Source organism: Haliaeetus albicilla, chromosome W, assembly GCF_947461875.1.
Source record: "Haliaeetus albicilla chromosome W, bHalAlb1.1, whole genome shotgun sequence".
Classification (NCBI taxonomy): Eukaryota; Metazoa; Chordata; class Aves; order Accipitriformes; family Accipitridae; genus Haliaeetus; species Haliaeetus albicilla.
Window position 1 is genome coordinate 18,253,809 of NC_091515.1, and position 18,875 is coordinate 18,272,683.

The following is an 18,875-nucleotide window of genomic DNA, read 5'->3' on the forward strand; positions in this document are numbered from 1 at the left end:
TGTTGCTTCTAATTGATAAATGAGTTCAGAAAGTTTCTTCCATGTCATGATCACTTATAACAATTTGCTCAAGTAAGAAAACATTTAACATTCCCTATCAACCAGAAAACCATTTTCAACTAGAAAATGGCAAATACGAGAAGTACAAGAGAACACAAAACAAGCACATTACCAAAACGGACTTAATCAAGGTGAAATGCTCTCTTCTACTCCCAACTTAGCAGCTTGCTCAGTATTATATACTTCTGTGGTTTAGACGACCTCAACTCTTATAAATAAAAAGGGGATAGAAAAGAAAGCCCCCTCAGTCAGAACGGTATGTGTCCTAGATTTAGGGGGTGTGTGGGGGGTGAGTTTCCTCATTAACAATAAGCCAGACTACACATCCTGACAAATCACAGGAAATACTAAATGTTCAGCATTAAGAAAGAAAGTCCAGGTGTCTTTCCCAATTTAGATGAGATGGAATCTAGTTTACTGCCTCAGATAAACTGTAAGAAGTCCCTCCAGCAAAAACTTCAACCGCAGCAAGACATATTTTCCTGATATCTCTTGGGATGAAAAATTGTTCTGTGCAACATTAAAAGTGACATTATTTGTTGTTACATACACATTGTTTAGTCTCCTCTTTCTGTTTTTCAATAAAGTAATGCAAATGAGCAACACAGTGAAAGGAGTAACTACTTGCTGTATCCTCTTCTGCCATTAGTAGCATTGTCAATGCAACTTTCAGATGTGAAAACCTCCTCCAACTTCAATATTGGCAATGCACACCTACAAAAGTTGCACAACTTAAAATATCTGCCTGCCCTTCAGGTTTATAAAGATTGCCCATTGTGGCAAACAGACTCAGGCCTCAAGATTGTGGAAGTGCTACAGAGTAACTACAAATACTGCAGCATAAAACAGGCCAATGACTGACAGAGCACTGAGTTCTGCTGCAGAGTTAAAATTGCTGCATGTAAATGAAAACCGGAGGACTCTGCAAGAGACCAGCTGAATACCCACAATATTTTCAAGGTTCACCCAACTCTAAGGTATGCATGCAGCAGAGAAGCTGCCCCAGTGTCCTGGTTTCAGCTGGGATAGACTTAATTTTCTTTCTAATACCTGGTATACTGTTATGTCTTGGATTCAGTATGAGAAGAATGTTGATAACACACTGATGTTTTCAGTTGCTGCTAAGTAGCGTTTAGACTAGAGTCAAGGATTTTGCAGCTTCTCATGCCCAGCCAGCAAGAAGGCTGGAGGGGCACTAGAAGTTGGGAGGGGACACAGCCAGGACAGCTGACCCAAAGTGGCCAACAGGGTATTCCATACCATGTGACATCATGCCCAGTATATAAACTGGGGGGAGTGGGGCTGGGGGGATCACTGCTCGGGAACTAACTGGGCATCGGCCAGCGGGTGGTGAGCAATTGCATTGTGCATCACTTGCATATTCCAATCCTTTTATTATTACTATTGCCATTTTATTATTGTCATTATTATGATTACTAGTTTCTTCCTTTCTGTTCTATTAAACTGTTCTTATAACAACCCACGAGTTTGGTTTGGGTTTTTTTTCCCGATTCTTTCCCCCATCCCACTGGGTGCAGGGGGAGTGAGCGAGTGGCTTAGTTGCCGGCTGGGGTTAAACCACGACAGTCCTTTTTGGCGCCCAACGTGGGGCACGAAGGGTTGAGATAACGACAAACCTGACCAGAGCTTGTTAAAACAAATTTGTTACAAGCATTCATTATATTGGTCTAATAGTCGATGGTCATAATGTCGATTTATTGGCTCTTAGAGTTGTGGCGCTCGTTTTTAGAGTTCTATTATGTATCACCTCACTTGCTGTATGTAGTCCCTGTGCTGATGCACATCCGTGGGAGGTGGATTAAGGTTTTCACTTTGATGTACTGTGTAATACTGGCTTATGGTATGATAAAATTATCGGTCGTGGGACTAATCTGGTATTTGCACTCAGCATTGTCGTCACCTCTATACTTTGGGAGCCATCTGTGGGAAACTATTAATCGTTACACCCTTTACCTTTCCTCCTCAGAGAGCCAATCTATGGGCAAGACACCTTTCTTCCCCTTCCCCTCCAGTCTAATTACAATAGCGTTTGAGAATTTTGAAAATTTTTAATATCCTTGGGATGTTGAAACCAGCATGGTCCTTTTTCTAGGAACTAGCATGTTCCTGAATGTGGTTCAGGTCTTGCTTAGGGTTAAACAACTACTTAAGAATACCACCCAGAGATCTGCCCCGAGGCTGGATAATTATGAGTGGCAGGGTGCATGGGGTAGTATGGGCAAATGCCTAGGGCGGTGGGCACCTCCGGTGTTTCGGAACTTCACCCTTGAACAAGTGCAGAATCCGGAAAAACTAGTAGAACATTTGGAAAAAGTATGCTGTCACCCCGACAATTCCAGGGAGACACAAATCACTGCAATGTGCTGGAGCCTGGCCCATGCCTATCGAGCCCTGGTCAACACTACTCAGTACCCTCAAGGGGAAGAGAAGGTCTCTGGATCTAACAGCAAGGCGACAGGCACCATGGCCACTCCAACCCCAGTGACAGGCACTGCAGCTGAACCAGCGAACCAACCCGCACCAGTATCAGTTGCGTCGGGTTCCGGGTGGTGAGCAGTTGCACTGTGCATCACTCGTTTTGTATGTTCTTTTATTAGTACCGTTGTTGTTGTTGTAACTTCTCTTTTTGTGTTGTCCCAGTAAATTGGCCTTATCTCAACCCACGAGGTTCCGTGGTTTTTTTCTTTTCCCCTTTCTGATTCTCCTCCCCATCCCACCGGAGGGGGGCGGGGAGGAGTGAGCGAGCGGCTGCGTGGTGCTTTGTTACCGGCTGGGCTGAAACCACGACAGTCCTTTTTGGCGCCCAACGTGGGGCCCGAAGGGTTGAGATAACGACAGATCTGGCCAGAGCGTGTTAAAACAAATTTGTTATACGCATTTCTTATGTTAGTTAAATAGTCGCTAGTCACAACGTTGGTTTATTTGTTCACATGGTGGTGTTGTGTAAGTTCTTATATGCTCTATGTATTCCCTGCGGTTACGTTTATCACCTCTGGAAGAGGGATCGGGATTATCATTTTGCTGTACTGGGCAATGTCGACTTGTGAAATGATTACATCACTGGTCATGAGGTTAAGCTGGTATCTGTATGCAGCATTGATATCATTCCCATACCTCGGGCGCCTTCTATCGGAATTTATTGGTAATTGCACCCAATCCATGGGGAAGTCGGGGGGGATACTCCCCCCGTCCGTTCACCTCCCTTCTCTCCTTCCGGCTAATTACAACAGCTTTTGAGAATTTTGAATATCCTTGGGATGCGCAAGCCAGTGTGCTGTTAGTGCTATGCCTCCTGAATATGTTTCGGGTCTTTTTTAGGGCTACAAGAAAGTTTTTTAAGAATACCACCCAGAGATCTGCCCCAAGGCTGGATATTCATGGGTGGCATGGCATGTGGGAGGATATGGGCAGGTATCTAGAGAACTTCTCACCTCCAGTAGCTTGGAAGTTCACTCCCAAACAACTACAGAACCCTCATGAAGTGGTAGAATATTTGAAAGGAAAATGCTGTGGCTATTCCAAAGACATACAACTTACCACACTGTGCTGGGCCCTGGACAGTATCTACCAAACACTGCTTGATATTAGGCAGCACCCTCAGGGGGAAGGGAGGGAAAACAGAGCGACAGGCACCGTGGCTACCCCAACCCCGGCGACAGGTACTGCAGCTAAACCAGAGAACCAACCTGTGCCAGTATCAGTCGCCCCTATACAGAAGAAGAAACACACAAAGAAATCAGTTCGCTTAGTGAGGGATGAAAGTGAACCAGGGTCATCATGAGAACAGGAGGAAGAGGCAGAACCTGAAATAATCACCTGATCTCTATCCCTGAGTGAGTTGCACCACATGCGAAAAGATTTTAGCCGCCACCCAGGTGAGCACATTGTTACCTGGCTGCTCCAATGCTGGGATACTGGGACCAGTAGTTTGGAATTAGAGGGTAGGGAAGCCAAGCAGCTGGGATCGCTGCCTAGGGAAGGGGGCATTGACAAGGTGATTGGGAGAAAAACACAAGTCCTCAGCCTCTGGAGGCAACTTCTGTCAGGTGTGAAGGAAAGATACCCCTTCAACGATGACGTTACATGTCACCAAGGCAAGTGGACCACCATGGAGAGAGGTATTCAGTACCTGAGGGAATTAGCTGTGCTGGAGGTGATTTATAATGATCTGGAAAATGCGCAGTCACCCACAGATCCAGATGAAGTCCAATGCACACGACCCATGTGGTGGAAGTTTGTACAGAGCGCACAATTGTCCTATGCCGACTCACTGGCAGTAATGTCCTGGAAAGAAGGGTACGGACAAACGGTGGACGAACTGGCTGTCCAACTCTGGCAATACGAAGGAAGTCTCTCTTCCTCCCTACAGCCCTGTGTCTTGGCTGTAGAGGAATTGTCCCGGGAGTTCCAGCAATTCAAAGTGGATATGTCCTCCTCCTCACCTGTACAGGCCCGCATCGCAGCTATTAGGAGTAAGTGTTCCTCTGCCCAAGAGAGAAGAGGGAGAAGGTACACACGATGGGCTAGCCTGTGGTTTTACCTGCGTGACCATGGAGAGGACATGAGGAAGTGGGATGGAGAACCTACCTCAGTCCTAGATGCACGGGTACGAGAGTTGTGAGAAAAAGCAACCAGAAAAGAGAATTCTTCTCGGAAAAATGCTGCTCCAGTTTCCCCGTGCGCAGTCCCCCAGACAGAGTAGAAGGGCTCATCTCATTTCTGATCCTCTTGAAGGGACTTCTGATTCACATTCGCGAAAAGTGAGTAAGGGATACTCTAACCAGGATTAGAGGGCCCTGCTTCCAGCCAGGTGGAGGAAAGGGACAACCGGGTCTATTGGACTGTGTGGATTCGATGGCCTGGCACGTCAGACCCACAGGAGAATAAGGCTCTAGTAGACACCGGCGCACAGTGCGCTCTAATGCCATCAAGTTATAAAGGGGCAGAACCCGTTTGTATCTCTGGTGTGACAGGGGGATCCCAAGAGTTAACTGTATTGGAAGCTGAAGTAAGCCTAACTGGGAACGAATGGCAGAAACACCCCATTGTGACTGGCCCAGAGGCCCCATGCATCCTTGGCATAGACTATCTCAGGAGGGGGCATTTCAAGGACCCAGAGGGGTACCGTTGGGCCTTTGGTATAGCTGTACTGGAAACGGAGGAAATTGAACAGCAGTCCGCCTTGCCCAGCCTCTCTGAGGACCCTTCGGTTGTGGGGTTGCTCAAGGTTGAAGAACAACAAGTGCCAATTGCTACCACAACGGTGCACCGGCAGCAATATCGCACCAACCGAGACACCCTGATTCCCATCCATAAGCTGATTTGCTAATTGGAGAGCCAAGGAGTGATCAGCAAAACTCACTCACCCTTTAATAGTCCCACATGGCCAGTGCGGAAATCTAATGGGGAGTGGAGACTAACAGTAGACTATCATGGGCTGAATGAAGTCACGCCGCCGCTGAGTGCTGCTGTGCCGGACATGCTAGAACTTCAATACGAACTGGAATCAAAGGCAGCCAAGTGGTATGCCACAATTGACATTGCTAATGCGTTTTTCTCAATCCCTCTGGCAGCAGAGTGCTGGTCACAGTTTGCTTTTACTTGGAGGGGTGTCCAGTACACCTGGAATCAACTGCCCCAGGGATGGAAACACAGCCCCACCATTTGCCATGGACTGATCCAGACTGCACTGGAAAAAGGTGAAGCTCCAGAACACATGCAATACATTGATGACAACATCGTATGGGGCGACACAGCAGAAGAAGTTTTTGAGAAAGGGAAGAAAATAATCCAAATCCTTCTGAAAGCCGGTTTTGCCATAAAAGAAAGTAAGGTCAAGGGACCTGCACAGGAGATCCAGTTTTTAGGAATAAAATGGCAAGACGGGCGTCGTCAGATCCCTATGGATGTGATCAACAAAATAGCAGCTATGTCCTCACCGACTAATAAAAAGGAAACACAGGCCTTCTTAGGTGTTGTGGGGTTTTGGAGAATGCATATTCCAAATTACAGTCTGATTGTAAGCCCTCTCTATCAAGTGACCCGGAAGAAGAATGATTTTAAATGGGGCCCTGAACAACGACAAGCTTTTGAACAAATTAAGCGGGAGATTGTTCATGCAGTAGCTCTTGGGCCAGTCCGGGCAGGACAAGATGTTAAAAATGTGCTCTATACTGCAGCTGGGGAGAATGGACCTACCTGGAGCCTCTGGCAGAAAGCACCTGGGGAGACCCGAGGCCGACCCCTGGGGTTTTGGAGTCGAGGATATCGAGGATCCGAGGCTCGCTATACTCCAACTGAAAAAGAGATATTGGCAGCATATGAAGGAGTTTGAGGTGCCTCAGAAGTGGTTGGTACTGAAACACAGCTCCTCTTAGCACCCCGACTGCCAGTGCTGGGCTGGATGTTCAAAGGGAAGGTCTCCTCTACACATCACGCGACTGACGCCACGTGGAGTAAGTGGATTGCACTGATCACACAACGGGCTCGCATAGGAAACCCCAGTCGCCCAGGAATTGTAGAAGTGATCACGGACTGGCCAGAAGGCAAAGATTTTGGAATGTCGCCAGAGGAGGAGGTCACGTGTGCTGAAGAGGCCCCACTGTATAATAAAATGCCAGAAAATGAGAAGCAACATGCCCTGTTCATCGACGGATCCTGTCGCATTGTGGGAAAGCATCAAAGGTGGAAGGCTGCTGTATGGAGTCCTACATGACAAGTTGCAGAAACTGCTGAAGGAGAAGGTGAATCAAGTCAGTTTGCAGAGGTGAAAGCCATCCAGCTAGCATTAGACATTGCTGAAAGAGAAAAGTGACCAGCGGTCCATCTCTATACTGACTCGTGGATGGTGGCAAATGCCCTGTGGGGGTGGCTACAGCAATGGAAGAAGAGCAACTGGCAGCGCAGAGGTAAACCCATCTGGGCTGCCACACTGTGGCAAGATATTGCATCCCGGCTAGAGAATCTGGTTGTAAAAGTACGTCACATAGATGCTCACGTACCCAAGAGTCGGGCCACTGAAGAACATCAAAACAACCAGCAGGTGGATCAGGCTGCCAAGATTGAAGCAGCTCAGGTGGACCTGGACCGGCAACATAAGGGTGAGCTATTTATGGCTCTGTGGGCCCATGACACCTCAGGCCATCAGGGAAGAGATGCAACATATAGATGGGCTCGTGATCGAGGGGTGGACCTGACCATGGACACTATCGCGCAGGTTATCCATGAATGTGAAACCTGTGCTGCAATTAAGCAAGCCAAGCGGCTAAAACCCCTGTGGTATGGAGGGCGATGGCTGAAATATAGATATGGGGAGGCCTGGCAGATTGACTATATCACACTCCCACAAACTCGCCAAGGCAAGTGCCATGTGCTTACAATGGTGGAAGCAACCACCGGATGGCTGGAAACATATCCTGTGCCCCATGCCACCGCCCAGAAAACTATCCTGGGCCTTGAAGAGCAAGTTTTATGGCGACACGGCACCCCAGAAAGAATCGAGTCGGACAACGGAACTCACTTCTGAAACAACCTCATAGACACCTGGGCCAAAGAACATGGCACTGAGTGGGTATATCACATCCCCTATCATGTACCGGCCTCTGGAAAAATCGATCGATACAATGGACTGCTGAAAACTACACTGAGAGCAATGGGGGGGTGGGACTTTCAAACATTGGGATACACATTTAGCAAAAGCCACCTGGTTGGTTAATACTAGAGGATCTGCCAATCGGGGTGGCCCTCCCCAACCAAGACTTCCACGTACTGTAGAAGGAGATAGAGTCCCTGTAGTGCGCATGAAGAGTATGTTAGGGAAGACAGTCTGGGTTAGTCCCGCCTCAGGCAGAGAAAAACCCATCCAAGGGATTGCTTTTGATCAAGGACCTGGATGCACTTGGTGGGTGATGCAGAAGGATGGAGAAGTTCGATGTGTACCTCAAGGAGATTTGATTTTGGGAGAGAATAGCCAGTGAATTAGGCTGTATGATGTTAACTGCTAAATAACCTGCCAATGTATGTCATTGTATCTATAGTGTGTATATGCCATATCAAGGGTATTACAATAAGAATTACCCAAATGACTGCAGGATGGACTTTGAAACTGAGCCAAGTGCAACAGTGATGGAACTTGAACTGGTGCCCAGCGATTTCCTCCAGATCAACATCTTCAACCTGCAGACCAAGGGCATGGGTTGCACCAAATGTACTAGCCACAAGTTCCAGAGGCAGCATACAGCAACCCAACACCTCACACCATCTCTCCTATCTTGAAGGACTGTTACAACAGATGGAGCCCCAAAGTCATGGACTAAATAAAATTGATGGACGCATTAGAGGGATAGCCCATAGACTAAGAGAATGCTATTTGTGTGTGTGGGGGGGGTGTCCGTATACATATATATATCAAAGACAAGGAAAGTGGTGGTGATTAACTGGAAAAATGTAGGAACTGGGCATGATGTAGATGGTATAGAATAAGGGGTGGATAATGTCCTGGGTTCAGCTGGGATAGAGTTAATTTTCACAGGAACCTGGGAGGGGGCACAGCCAGGACAGCTGACCTGAACTAGCCAAGGAGCTATTCCATACCATGTGACATCATGCTCAGTATATAAATGGGGAGCGGGCTGGGGGAGCTCTCTCGACTTTCGGTGGGGGAAGTGGGTGGGGGAAGTGGCGGAGCGTCAGGTTCCAGGTGGTGAGCAGTTGCACTGTGCATCACTCGTTTTGTATGTTCTTTTATTAGTACCGTTGTTGTTGTTGTAACTTCTCTTTTTGTGTTGTCCCAGTAAATTGGCCTTATCTCAACCCACGAGGTTCCGTGTTTTTTTTTCTTTTCCCCTTTCTGATTCTCCTCCCCATCCCACCGGAGGGGGGCGGGGAGGAGTGAGCGAGCGGCCGCGTGGTCCTTTGTTACCGGCAGGGCTGAAACCACGACACTGGTATAGTGTTATGTTTTGGATTTAGTATGAGAATAATGTTGATAACACACTGATGTTCTTCCTTTCCATTCTATTAAACTGTTCTTAACTCACGAGTTTTTACTTTTTTTTTTTTCCTCGATTCTCTCCCCCATCCCACTGGGTGGGGGGAAGTGAGTGAGCGGCTACGTGGTGCTTAGTTGCTGGCTGGGGTTAAAGCACAACACCTGGTCTCCATTTCCTTCAAAAGAATTTGAATGGAGACATGGAAATCAAAAGCTTCCGAAACATGACTTTCCCTATCACTTCTAAGAAGTAGAAAGGCGCAGCAAACAGAAAGAGCAGTTTAATGTGAAAGTAAAACCTTACCGTGTCTGAAATTCCTTCCAGCAGTATGTTGATTGCTCTGTTCACGTCCCCATTACAATCATGTAGTGCCACTATGCACTCATCCTGGTTTTTCCCCGTCACTTCCATAAGCTGGCAGTAAGAGTCAGACATGTTAAAATATCCAAATTATCATCATAAGAAAATAAGAGTTAGTACCACCACAGATTCCAAGAAAGTGCGTAGCTACTATGTCAGAGCAAACTAAAATCCTAAATAAAGGTATCTGCATTTTACAGATCTGCTTGGGACTCAGACAAGAGACAGGATGAAACACAAATTAAATGGTAATCAAGAAAGCACTTTCGCATTTTTTTTTCCCCTTTAACTTTATGCTTGCAGCAAATACTGTCACCCCAGCGACAGTAGTATATGAGGGTAAAGATGTAAAAGACCAGGATAGCTCCAGTATCGCCCTCTTTATCCCACTCTGTGAGAACAGACATAAGGTAAGCCATGGCAGAGAACAGATCCATCTGGAAAAACATCCAGGCTAAGAAAAAGGTTTTTTTTTCAGCCAGATCAGCTCCCTCGATCCATTTCAGCATAAGGCCACACAAAAGGCATAAGCGATGGCTGCTTAAGGAGACCTAGTACTGAATTATGCTCCGTGGACCTGCGGTGCACATCCTGAGGAGTGTGGGATGGAAATAATCGCAGTCTGTCATCCAGCAACTTCACCCAAAGAAAAAAACCTACGTGAGCTAGAAATATATATGCACAATGTAAAATATTGGAGATTTCCTATGCAGAACTTAATTCTTATCCTTCCCACCAGCAGAGCTACAGGCACTATTGATGAGGGTTCTTTGGCTTCAGGAAGTACAAGACTTCACTTCTGGCACATCAACAGAACAAGTTTATAACAAGAACAACAAAAAGCACTTAATAATGCTTCAGAGGAGGTTTTACAAAGGAAAAGAAATCAAGAAATCTGCTCCTCTGCTGCATTAATGCATTCACGCTAATTCTTCTCTCCTGGGTATGCTCCTAGGTTCTTTGCGAGTTGTGTTCGCTAGGGCAAAATCACCAGTACTGCTTGAATTAATCATCTCGGCTATAATTCGGTAATGAAAGCTCAAGCATCTACACCCAAAACTCAGCATGGTAGAGGAAATGGTGTGAGATTTCATTTTCACAGTATAATTCTGTCATTTTAATGCATACACAGATCTGGGAGGTCAGATTTTTTTTTTTTTTTAAATAACACTTCAATTCGCCTTTAAGCTATGATTAGATTTTTACTTTTCCTGAAAAACAGCCAAGATATTAGCAAACTCAGTTTACACAGGTGACATTTTTCCCATGTGCGTGTACACGTGGACAAGCTGAATGCACTCTTTATTCTGATGATCATTAAGCATCAGGACCATACTAGAGAGATACAGTCTGGAAGAGACATCAGCACAGATGAGTTTTGGCTTAAAGGCTTGTCTACAAAGGAAAATACACTGGTATAACTATACAGCCAGAGCTATATTACCACACAGTTTCTCGTAAACAGACTTTACAGTGCAATAAGAGCACCTTTTCCTAGTTAAACTTGCGTCCTTCTGAAAAAGGTTTCATCTAAATCAGAAACAGATGCTCTAGCTCAAAAACGTAAGCCAGCTTTGGAGCAACTTATTGCAGGGCATAAAAACTCTGTACCACAAGAAACATACTTGTTTCACTTTATCTTCAAAATCTGCATCGTTCTTATCGTAGATCATCTGAGCAAGGCGAATCTGTTCTGCTGTTGCCTGAAAAATGCAAACATCCAATAAAGTACACAAAAGGTAACAAAATATTTTTTTAAAAGTATCCCCTAGTGTCACTATATTTTTTTTCCTCCAGATTCTCAAAAAGAACATACACAACAAGCACAGAGGTGCTATGGGGAAGGGATTAATAGCTCCTCTATGCCCATTTTATAGTTAAAAAGTGAGCTGGGACAGAAGCAATTTCAACATGTTCTAATGCGTTTGAACCACAGTTAAAGGTCACCACATAGACAAGACAAACATATAATAAAAGAGAATTTACCACAGAAGCCTACGCTTTGATATTATTACTTTTATTTAGTATCTACCACTCCAGAGTTAGAGTTTTATCATAACAAACTGGCAACGGTATTTCTAAATTAACCACATCTCTGATGATTCCTGCTCACATCACCTTCCACAACTCTCCCAACAACCACCTGACTCTGTAGTTTTATGAGCACTTAAAAAGAGACTGAGTCATGCCTCAAGATTTTGCCCGTGAACAGCTGCACTTATTTTCTTTATAAGCAAATACTGGTCTCTGAAAACTGCTAAAGGATCTTGCTATTGATGAAATATTTGGTGATTCCGTAACATTTCTGGACCACAAATCCATGCTGGCAACTCCTCCAAAAGCTGAAAGACTAAAATGGATGGATGCAGTAAAAAGTGCCATAAATCTAAATAGGCTATGGCTGCCCCAGAGAGAAAGCAACTCAAGAACACTAATGTCTCATCATACAGACCACTCTACATAGTGCAGCATTTGCAGTCTACTTGAACTACACTCCCATGAAAATACCAAAGATAACTGTATGCTACATGATCCTGGACCTAACTTGATTTCTGCTCAAATAGAAGAGGCTACCGTCTCATGCTAGAGAAGGCTGATACTGAAGAGAGCCAGGACCCAAAATGCAAGTTGATGTGCTGCAAAAGACTTCTTCATTGAGAAGGGGACCATCTCATCCACTGAAATTCTTGATGGAAAGGATTCATCCTGGGCAGCTGGTTGAATCTCACCTTTCACAGTCTCACTTCACAGAATACCCACGTGAAAATCTGTGCCTCACGAGTTCAGACCTAATCAGCCTCAAACTGCTTCACTTTTGGAGTTCACCACAAATACAAGCTCTAGAGGAGGTCGCCAAGTGTAAATCCTGAGAAGAGTCTAAAAATTACTCCACCGTACACCACCAGCTGCTTATTTGCTGAGAAGTTACTGCAGCTGTCCCAGTTCCTTGAGGGAAGCGACATTTGCTGTGCTCAGAGGCGACGTTCCAAGACAATTAGCGTTTGTAATGGAGTTGCTACTTCACATTTTCAAAGCGTCATGCTGACAGCTTCATACGTCAGTTGGTAATACAGAGGAGAGCCTGCTCTGGAATTCCCCGTGCCAGCCCTGGTGCCGGTCAGTGCAGTACTCTGTGCAAAGGAGCTCACTCTTTGGTTGTCTGCTGAGAGCTCAGCAGAGAGCAAAAACAAAAGGTCTGCTGGTTTCAGGAATTAAGCCCTGTTGATCCATCTTCTCGCTCTGACTTCAGCCTCCTCAGGCCCACTGCAACTTTTAAGCTAGCGAAGAGATTTCCTTTAAAGATATCCAGAGTAAAAACATTCAGACAATGTAATTTCTGTAGAGACATGATGGCATATTTGACCAGAAACAGGAAAACATTAAGATTCATTTTTTCCGTAAACCAACTTTTTTTCCAAGTCCACGTTAGAAGACAAAAATATACCAATTTTATAACAATATCAAATGTGTGACAGTATCTTCAGTTTTCCTGTGTTAAGAAGAGAGCTTAGAAACACAAATAGGTACAATATCACTAATATTTATGCCAGTGCATTACACCCAGATGGAATTGAAGATTCAGAAGAAAAAAAAAAAAAAAACAAAACCCCACAAGATGTGTTTACTATACAAACAACAAATCATTGTCACAAAAAGTTTTGGTTTTTTCCCAGCGACTGGTTCTTCTTTATTTTTAAGGCACCATTGTTACAAGTAACATTGTAGTATCCTATAAAAGAGTATAATTAAGTTTTAATTGCAACTAAGAAAATTGTAGCATCTTAAGACAGCTAAAACTTTACTCAACCTTACAAGATATATTATCTTTGCAGCATAACAGAGCGAAGGAAATTTTTAACTAACATCTTCGAACTTCCAGAAAACAGAAGTGTGCAAAACACAAAATTAAGTGACAGTAATAGGCCCGGATCTTATAATAAAATGGTATATTTATTATCCAGAAGCAATGCAAAAGAATCACGATGTAATTTCTTAAATAACTTAAATGAAGATCAACGTGATATTATGACAATGAAATCTCCATTTAGGAAAGCAACATTATTCTACATTCAGAAAAATGAATCAGTGGTAATTGAACAGTAAAATCCCACATGTTTCTGTTGATCTGTAAAGCCTGACTAAGGAGAAAGGTCCATCTGATATCTAAACAATAAAAAAATATGGTGCACTAAACCATAATTGCTGTATATTAAATAGCCATCTTTTCCACTGAATCGACCAAACCAGTATCTATTATGCAAGAAGTAGAATAAGCAGACAAAACACAGAAAAAGGTCAATAAGACCTAATGCTTAAAATCAATGAATCACATAGGTTGGAAAGGTCCTCCAGTGATACTCAGCGCAACCTCCCACTGAGAGCATGTCCCATCAGAGGAGCTGCCTGGGGCCAGACAGAGATCCCACCACCTCTCTAATCCATGACCATGTTCATGGTAAACAATTTTTTTTCCTTTTAACAGCTGGAATTTCCAGTGTTCCAACTTGTGCCATTGTCTCTCTGAGAAGAGTCTGGCTTCACCTTTTCTATACCCTTTCATGAGGTATCTGAATAGAAGATATGACCTTGCCTTGCCTTCTTAGGGCTGAGCAAATCCAGTTCCCTCAGCCACCCCTCATTCATCCTGTGCTCCAGCCTCTCAACCACCTTTGCAGCTCTTCGCTGGACTTGCTCCCATCTGCCAATGTCTGTCTTGTGCCAGGGAACCCAAAACTGGGCAGAGTACTCCACTGCTGTCTTGCAAATGTCAAAAAAGGGGAAACCACCACTTCTGTCAACCTTCTCACTATATTCCTGCGGCCTTACTTGTTATAAAACAAAAACAAATTCAACTTCATCTGTTGAAAGTCACTTTCTAAATCCACACATTAACATGAATCACCACTATGCAAAGCACTGCAATGCAAGGAGATAAGGGCTTGAGCTCACATAATTAATACTGTACAAAACAGAACAAGACCCCCTCCATGTTAAAGATCAGTCTAGAAAACAGTAAGACACAATTTCCCAGGGGAGCACCTCTAGATTGATGCAGTCTCTGCCAGCAGAGAGCTGAGGCAATTCTTGAATTGAGTCCAATTTTGAGAAGTACCTGACAAGAGAATAATGAGTTGCCAGAAACAATTTGCTCTCTCTCTAACCCAGAGAAGCACACAAGTTAACTACTCTGCTGCTGAGAATCAAGACAATGGGCTAAGAGCTTAATTTCAGTGTCACAGATACTGAAAATAATTTTAGTCTGCTGGTGGACGACCATCTTCATTTCACTTTGTGAGGACACTACACAAGAAGTTTAGGATTTTGTGACTTGCAGATATGCTGAATCATGCTGTAGAACACAGCATGCATCTAACAAAGCTTTTCCCACCCACCCGAATCCCTCTATTGACCAGAAATCTTCTAGCATCATGAGGCTGGCATACGGAAGAGCCGAGATCTGAGGACACTGAGGTCACAGGACAGAAATCCTGACACAGGCATAGAATTCCTCACCGATGGGAAATGTTGCTGAAGAAAACAAAGCTCCTTTAGAGACAAGAATACAGGAACAGCTTAATGCTGTGCTGGATTACTGAGCAATTAAAGCAAGATATCAAACATACTCTTCTAAAATATACCATGATTTTCCCCCCGTCTTTTCTCAGTTTTTACTGACTGAGGGAAGAAATGCATATCATTACATGTTCACTTTCAACCCGAAGAAGATTATATAGTAGAACGTACCTGTACTACTTGTTTCTGTGGTTGTGTTGGCTGTGTGGTTGAAATTTGCATTTTGTCCCGAGTGCCCCGGGTACGTTCACTACCCACCGAAGTCATCATATACAGTATATACAAAACAGTGTATGTACAAAATAAAAAATCTGAAAAGAAAAAAAAGCATGAGTTAAGGCAGAGTACTGATTCAATACCCAGATAATATACAAATGCAGTAGCTTGAACTCTTCCTGCCTTTACCACGAACTCTGTATAGAGACTCCTGAGAAAGCAGCTTTAATACACTATTATTTGATTTATTGCAGTCTTTACAGTGAAGGGGGAAATACAGTGTATAAAAAGCATTTTTGTCAGCTGATTGGGATCTGTCTAGATCTGTACTTTCAGACAACATCTAAATCTCACAGCTTTTCCCAGTTATTTAACATATAGACTTTTCTATCTGCTACTCTGCTAAAATTCCAGCTCCAGCTGTATCACTCCTTAAATTTCTGTAATACCTGCTGTCTTGTTTTGATGCCTGGAATTTAACCACTCTCATATCCACTCAGAATGTCAACACAAAAAATCACATTCACAAACCAAGCCGTTCCTTTCTCCCCTATCATTAAACTGCTTTCCTGCACATATACAGAGGTCGTGGCCAACGCCCACTATACTTCTCACCTCTTATAAATAAGAGAAATGATGATCCTTGCCTTTAAATACAGCCTCTGTAGCCAGTATTTTTGTTTTATGTTCTCCCTCATACTTAAAGAAATGATTTATTAAACTACCTACTACCCTGCTTTAAACATACCTTTGTGGTATGGCAACAAAGAAACCCAAAATAAAACTCAAACCCCACACACACATAAGTGCTATCCCATTTGTGGCAGTCAGCTTTCATTCTCATTCATCCTCTACCATTAAAATTACTTTAAAACAAGAAATTTATTATTCCCCCTGTGTTTGTACAGCAACTAACACAAGGCTAATTGATGAGTATGGTTTATAGTAGCTATGGTAACTGGAAACAGACCTCTCAACTGGTCAGAACAGTCATGGTCAACTGCCTGGTTTCTGTCCCCATGACACTGGGAAGTAAAACCTGCAAATTTAGGGAACTAAGGAGAACCTGCAAGTGGTGCACCTAGGCAGAAGGAGATGTGCAAACAAGCAGCAAAGTGCTTTTACTGCAGCCCCAACGTATGAACATGCCCGAGCATGCAACTTGTCAGGGCAGCAGCTTTGGTGCAAGCTGGCTATCACTGAGTTCAATGCACAATAATGCTCAGATGAAAACTGAGCAAACTGCTGTGACTGCATGGACAAGGATGTGTTCAATACCCAGCTGCTCACTAGCATTCTCAAGTAACGGGTACTCAACAATTAAAGTTGTGATGAGATGCTTTAGTTTAAACATTGATTCACAATGCTCATGAGTCTCATCTAGAATCAAAGACAATTAACCCCATTATCATCTAAATCTCTTCTTCACTTTAGAAATAAATTTTGTTGGCCAAAATTGAAGCTAGACGTTGAATTTCTTTATGTGCTAGTTAAAGCATTCAATAAAGTCTGAGGAGAAAGTATATTTCCATGAACTCTTACATATTTAACAAGAAAAGGCCTGCCTTTACCAGGAACTGACTATAGTATGAGCTGAACTGGAACACTGTGTTTCTCCAGCTTTATGAATATATTCACCAAAGCCAATCTGTCTCCCAGTCTCTTAAAGTAGTCCAACTTTGTTGTCTTCTAAGCCCCAGAACACACAGGCCTTCAGAGCACTGCGCTTGACACCCTAAAAGTCAGATACAGTCAGAACAGAGGTTATTCAAGCTCATGACAACATGTTCTATGGAAAGCAAAATATTTTAAACATGTTATGGACAGTCTTCAGTTGAGTTTGCAGTAAAAATTACTTTTGCTCTTTGTGTTAAAATCTGCTTTAAGCGCCTTGCTGACTGGACTGCCAATGTCCAAAAACTAACTTAAGTTTATATACACTAATAATGACCTTTGGGTTGGTTTTTGGTTGTTTTATTTTTGTTGGTTTGTTGTTTTTTTTTTTTAAAGTATCCATCAGCTCATCAGGATTTGAACCTAGCAATGAAAAAAAACCCTGAACAGAGAACATGACAGAGAGCACTAACCTCTCTGAAAGACAAGCTAATAGTTTCAAATATGATTGTCTGGAATTAGCCCACTGTGATTTAAGATATATTGAGAAATTACAACTCCACTGGGTCTCAATTTGTTCATAATTTCTGAATTAACATCCCGTTTACACAGATTCTGGTACCTAGAAATTCTGACATACATTTCAATGCTATTTTCTCTAATTTCACCAAAGCTACTCAAAATATTGCGATCCATGTTTTGGACATGATGGCAGTACACACACGTTAAAACAAAGAGTTTTACATTTGTTTGTAAAGCACACGCTGAACTATAGGCTATACTTCTGATAGCCAGGCAACCTATGGTTCCTGAGGACTGTGTCTTTTCTCCCTCTCCTAACATATATTTTACAGTGCCTCTGTATCACAGCCGTTTAAGCCATGTTTGTTTTTCAGGATGAAAGGATACTTTAAGGAAAAAGGCAGGCACACAAGCATTTGAAACACTCCTGGGAGATGAAGTGGCACAGCAAGATCAGCCTGCTGGTGGGAACAGAGCCCAAACAACCAGAAGAGTATAACAGGATCTTTAAAGAAGATCCTCATCTTGCTGACTGCGCAGCCCATGAGCAGCAAAATTTGGCAACAGGTCCGAAGCAGAAAACCAGCAAAGGTGAGAGCCTCTTCCTGGCAGCGGTATGGACTTGCACTTGCTTCAGACAAGTGTGGAAACACACCCTCAGTTTGACATTCCCCATCAAGCCAACACGGATGCGTTATAATCCATTTCAGACACAACCCAATCTTCTTAAAAGCACGATTGGCAGCTTGATATAAAGGGAGCTTTAAAAATAAAGCTATTTTATCCCCCCTTAGTTGGCTCCCACTATCTACAAGCAGCATCCAGACACAGCAACCAGCCCAGCCCCAGCACACACGGGGAACAGCTGAAGGACTCTGCTCCACCATCAACAGTGTGCTAACCAGGGAAACATTGCACCTCCTTGGCACAGGTATGTCTTCACCACGCCAGGCTGAGGCTTGACACCCTACCACACCTACTCCTTAGAGTACCGAAGCAGTGGGCAGAAAGGAGGCAGATAGCCACTGCCTTCAAATTACTGTAGTGACTACAATTGTGAGCATTAAGTGGGATATTACTTATTAATAAGATGGGGCTAAACATTTCCTTGCTCGCAAAGCAGCTGCTTATTCTCTCCAATTCCTCATATTAAAGTCTGTTTGGCAGGCTGTTGTCATAGCAATAAGTAGGATATCACAAACTGATAAACTTAATTTTAACTGCAGATCAAATGAGGAAAGAAGATTAGAAACTGGGAGGAAGACAACTCTTAATTAAAATCTATTTAATAAAGATCAAAAAAATATTCAGACAAGCAGATGTTTCAGTTTCCATGTCAGGGTCTGGCTCAGTGCAAAAGTCCCTCATCAACAGGTAATATTTGACCTTGTAGACACATTGCAACTCTAGTAAGCAGCTGAAACAGCTCTATTTTAAAGAAATAGACACGTGTTAAAGAAAACAGACCCTCAGAGCACTAGCAGAAAAGGAGGAGAAAGCATTGGAGACTAGACTTTC

General features: G+C 43.6%; 1 protein-coding gene across 10 annotated transcripts in view; it reads right to left on the reverse strand.

The window, feature by feature from the left end:
• The window catches only part of LOC104320491 (ubiquitin-associated protein 2-like), a 204,438-nt gene that overhangs the window by 80,842 nt on the left and 104,721 nt on the right, over positions 1 to 18,875 (reverse strand). For all 10 annotated transcript variants that reach the window (XM_069775291.1, XM_069775290.1, XM_069775286.1 and 7 more), the window contains exons 5-7: positions 15,177 to 15,316; positions 11,057 to 11,134; positions 9,375 to 9,485 (exon numbers count right to left, since the gene is read on the reverse strand). In XM_069775291.1, coding sequence (XP_069631392.1) covers positions 9,375 to 9,485; positions 11,057 to 11,134; positions 15,177 to 15,316 — 329 coding nt within the window. The remainder of the gene's footprint in view (positions 1 to 9,374; positions 9,486 to 11,056; positions 11,135 to 15,176; positions 15,317 to 18,875) is intronic.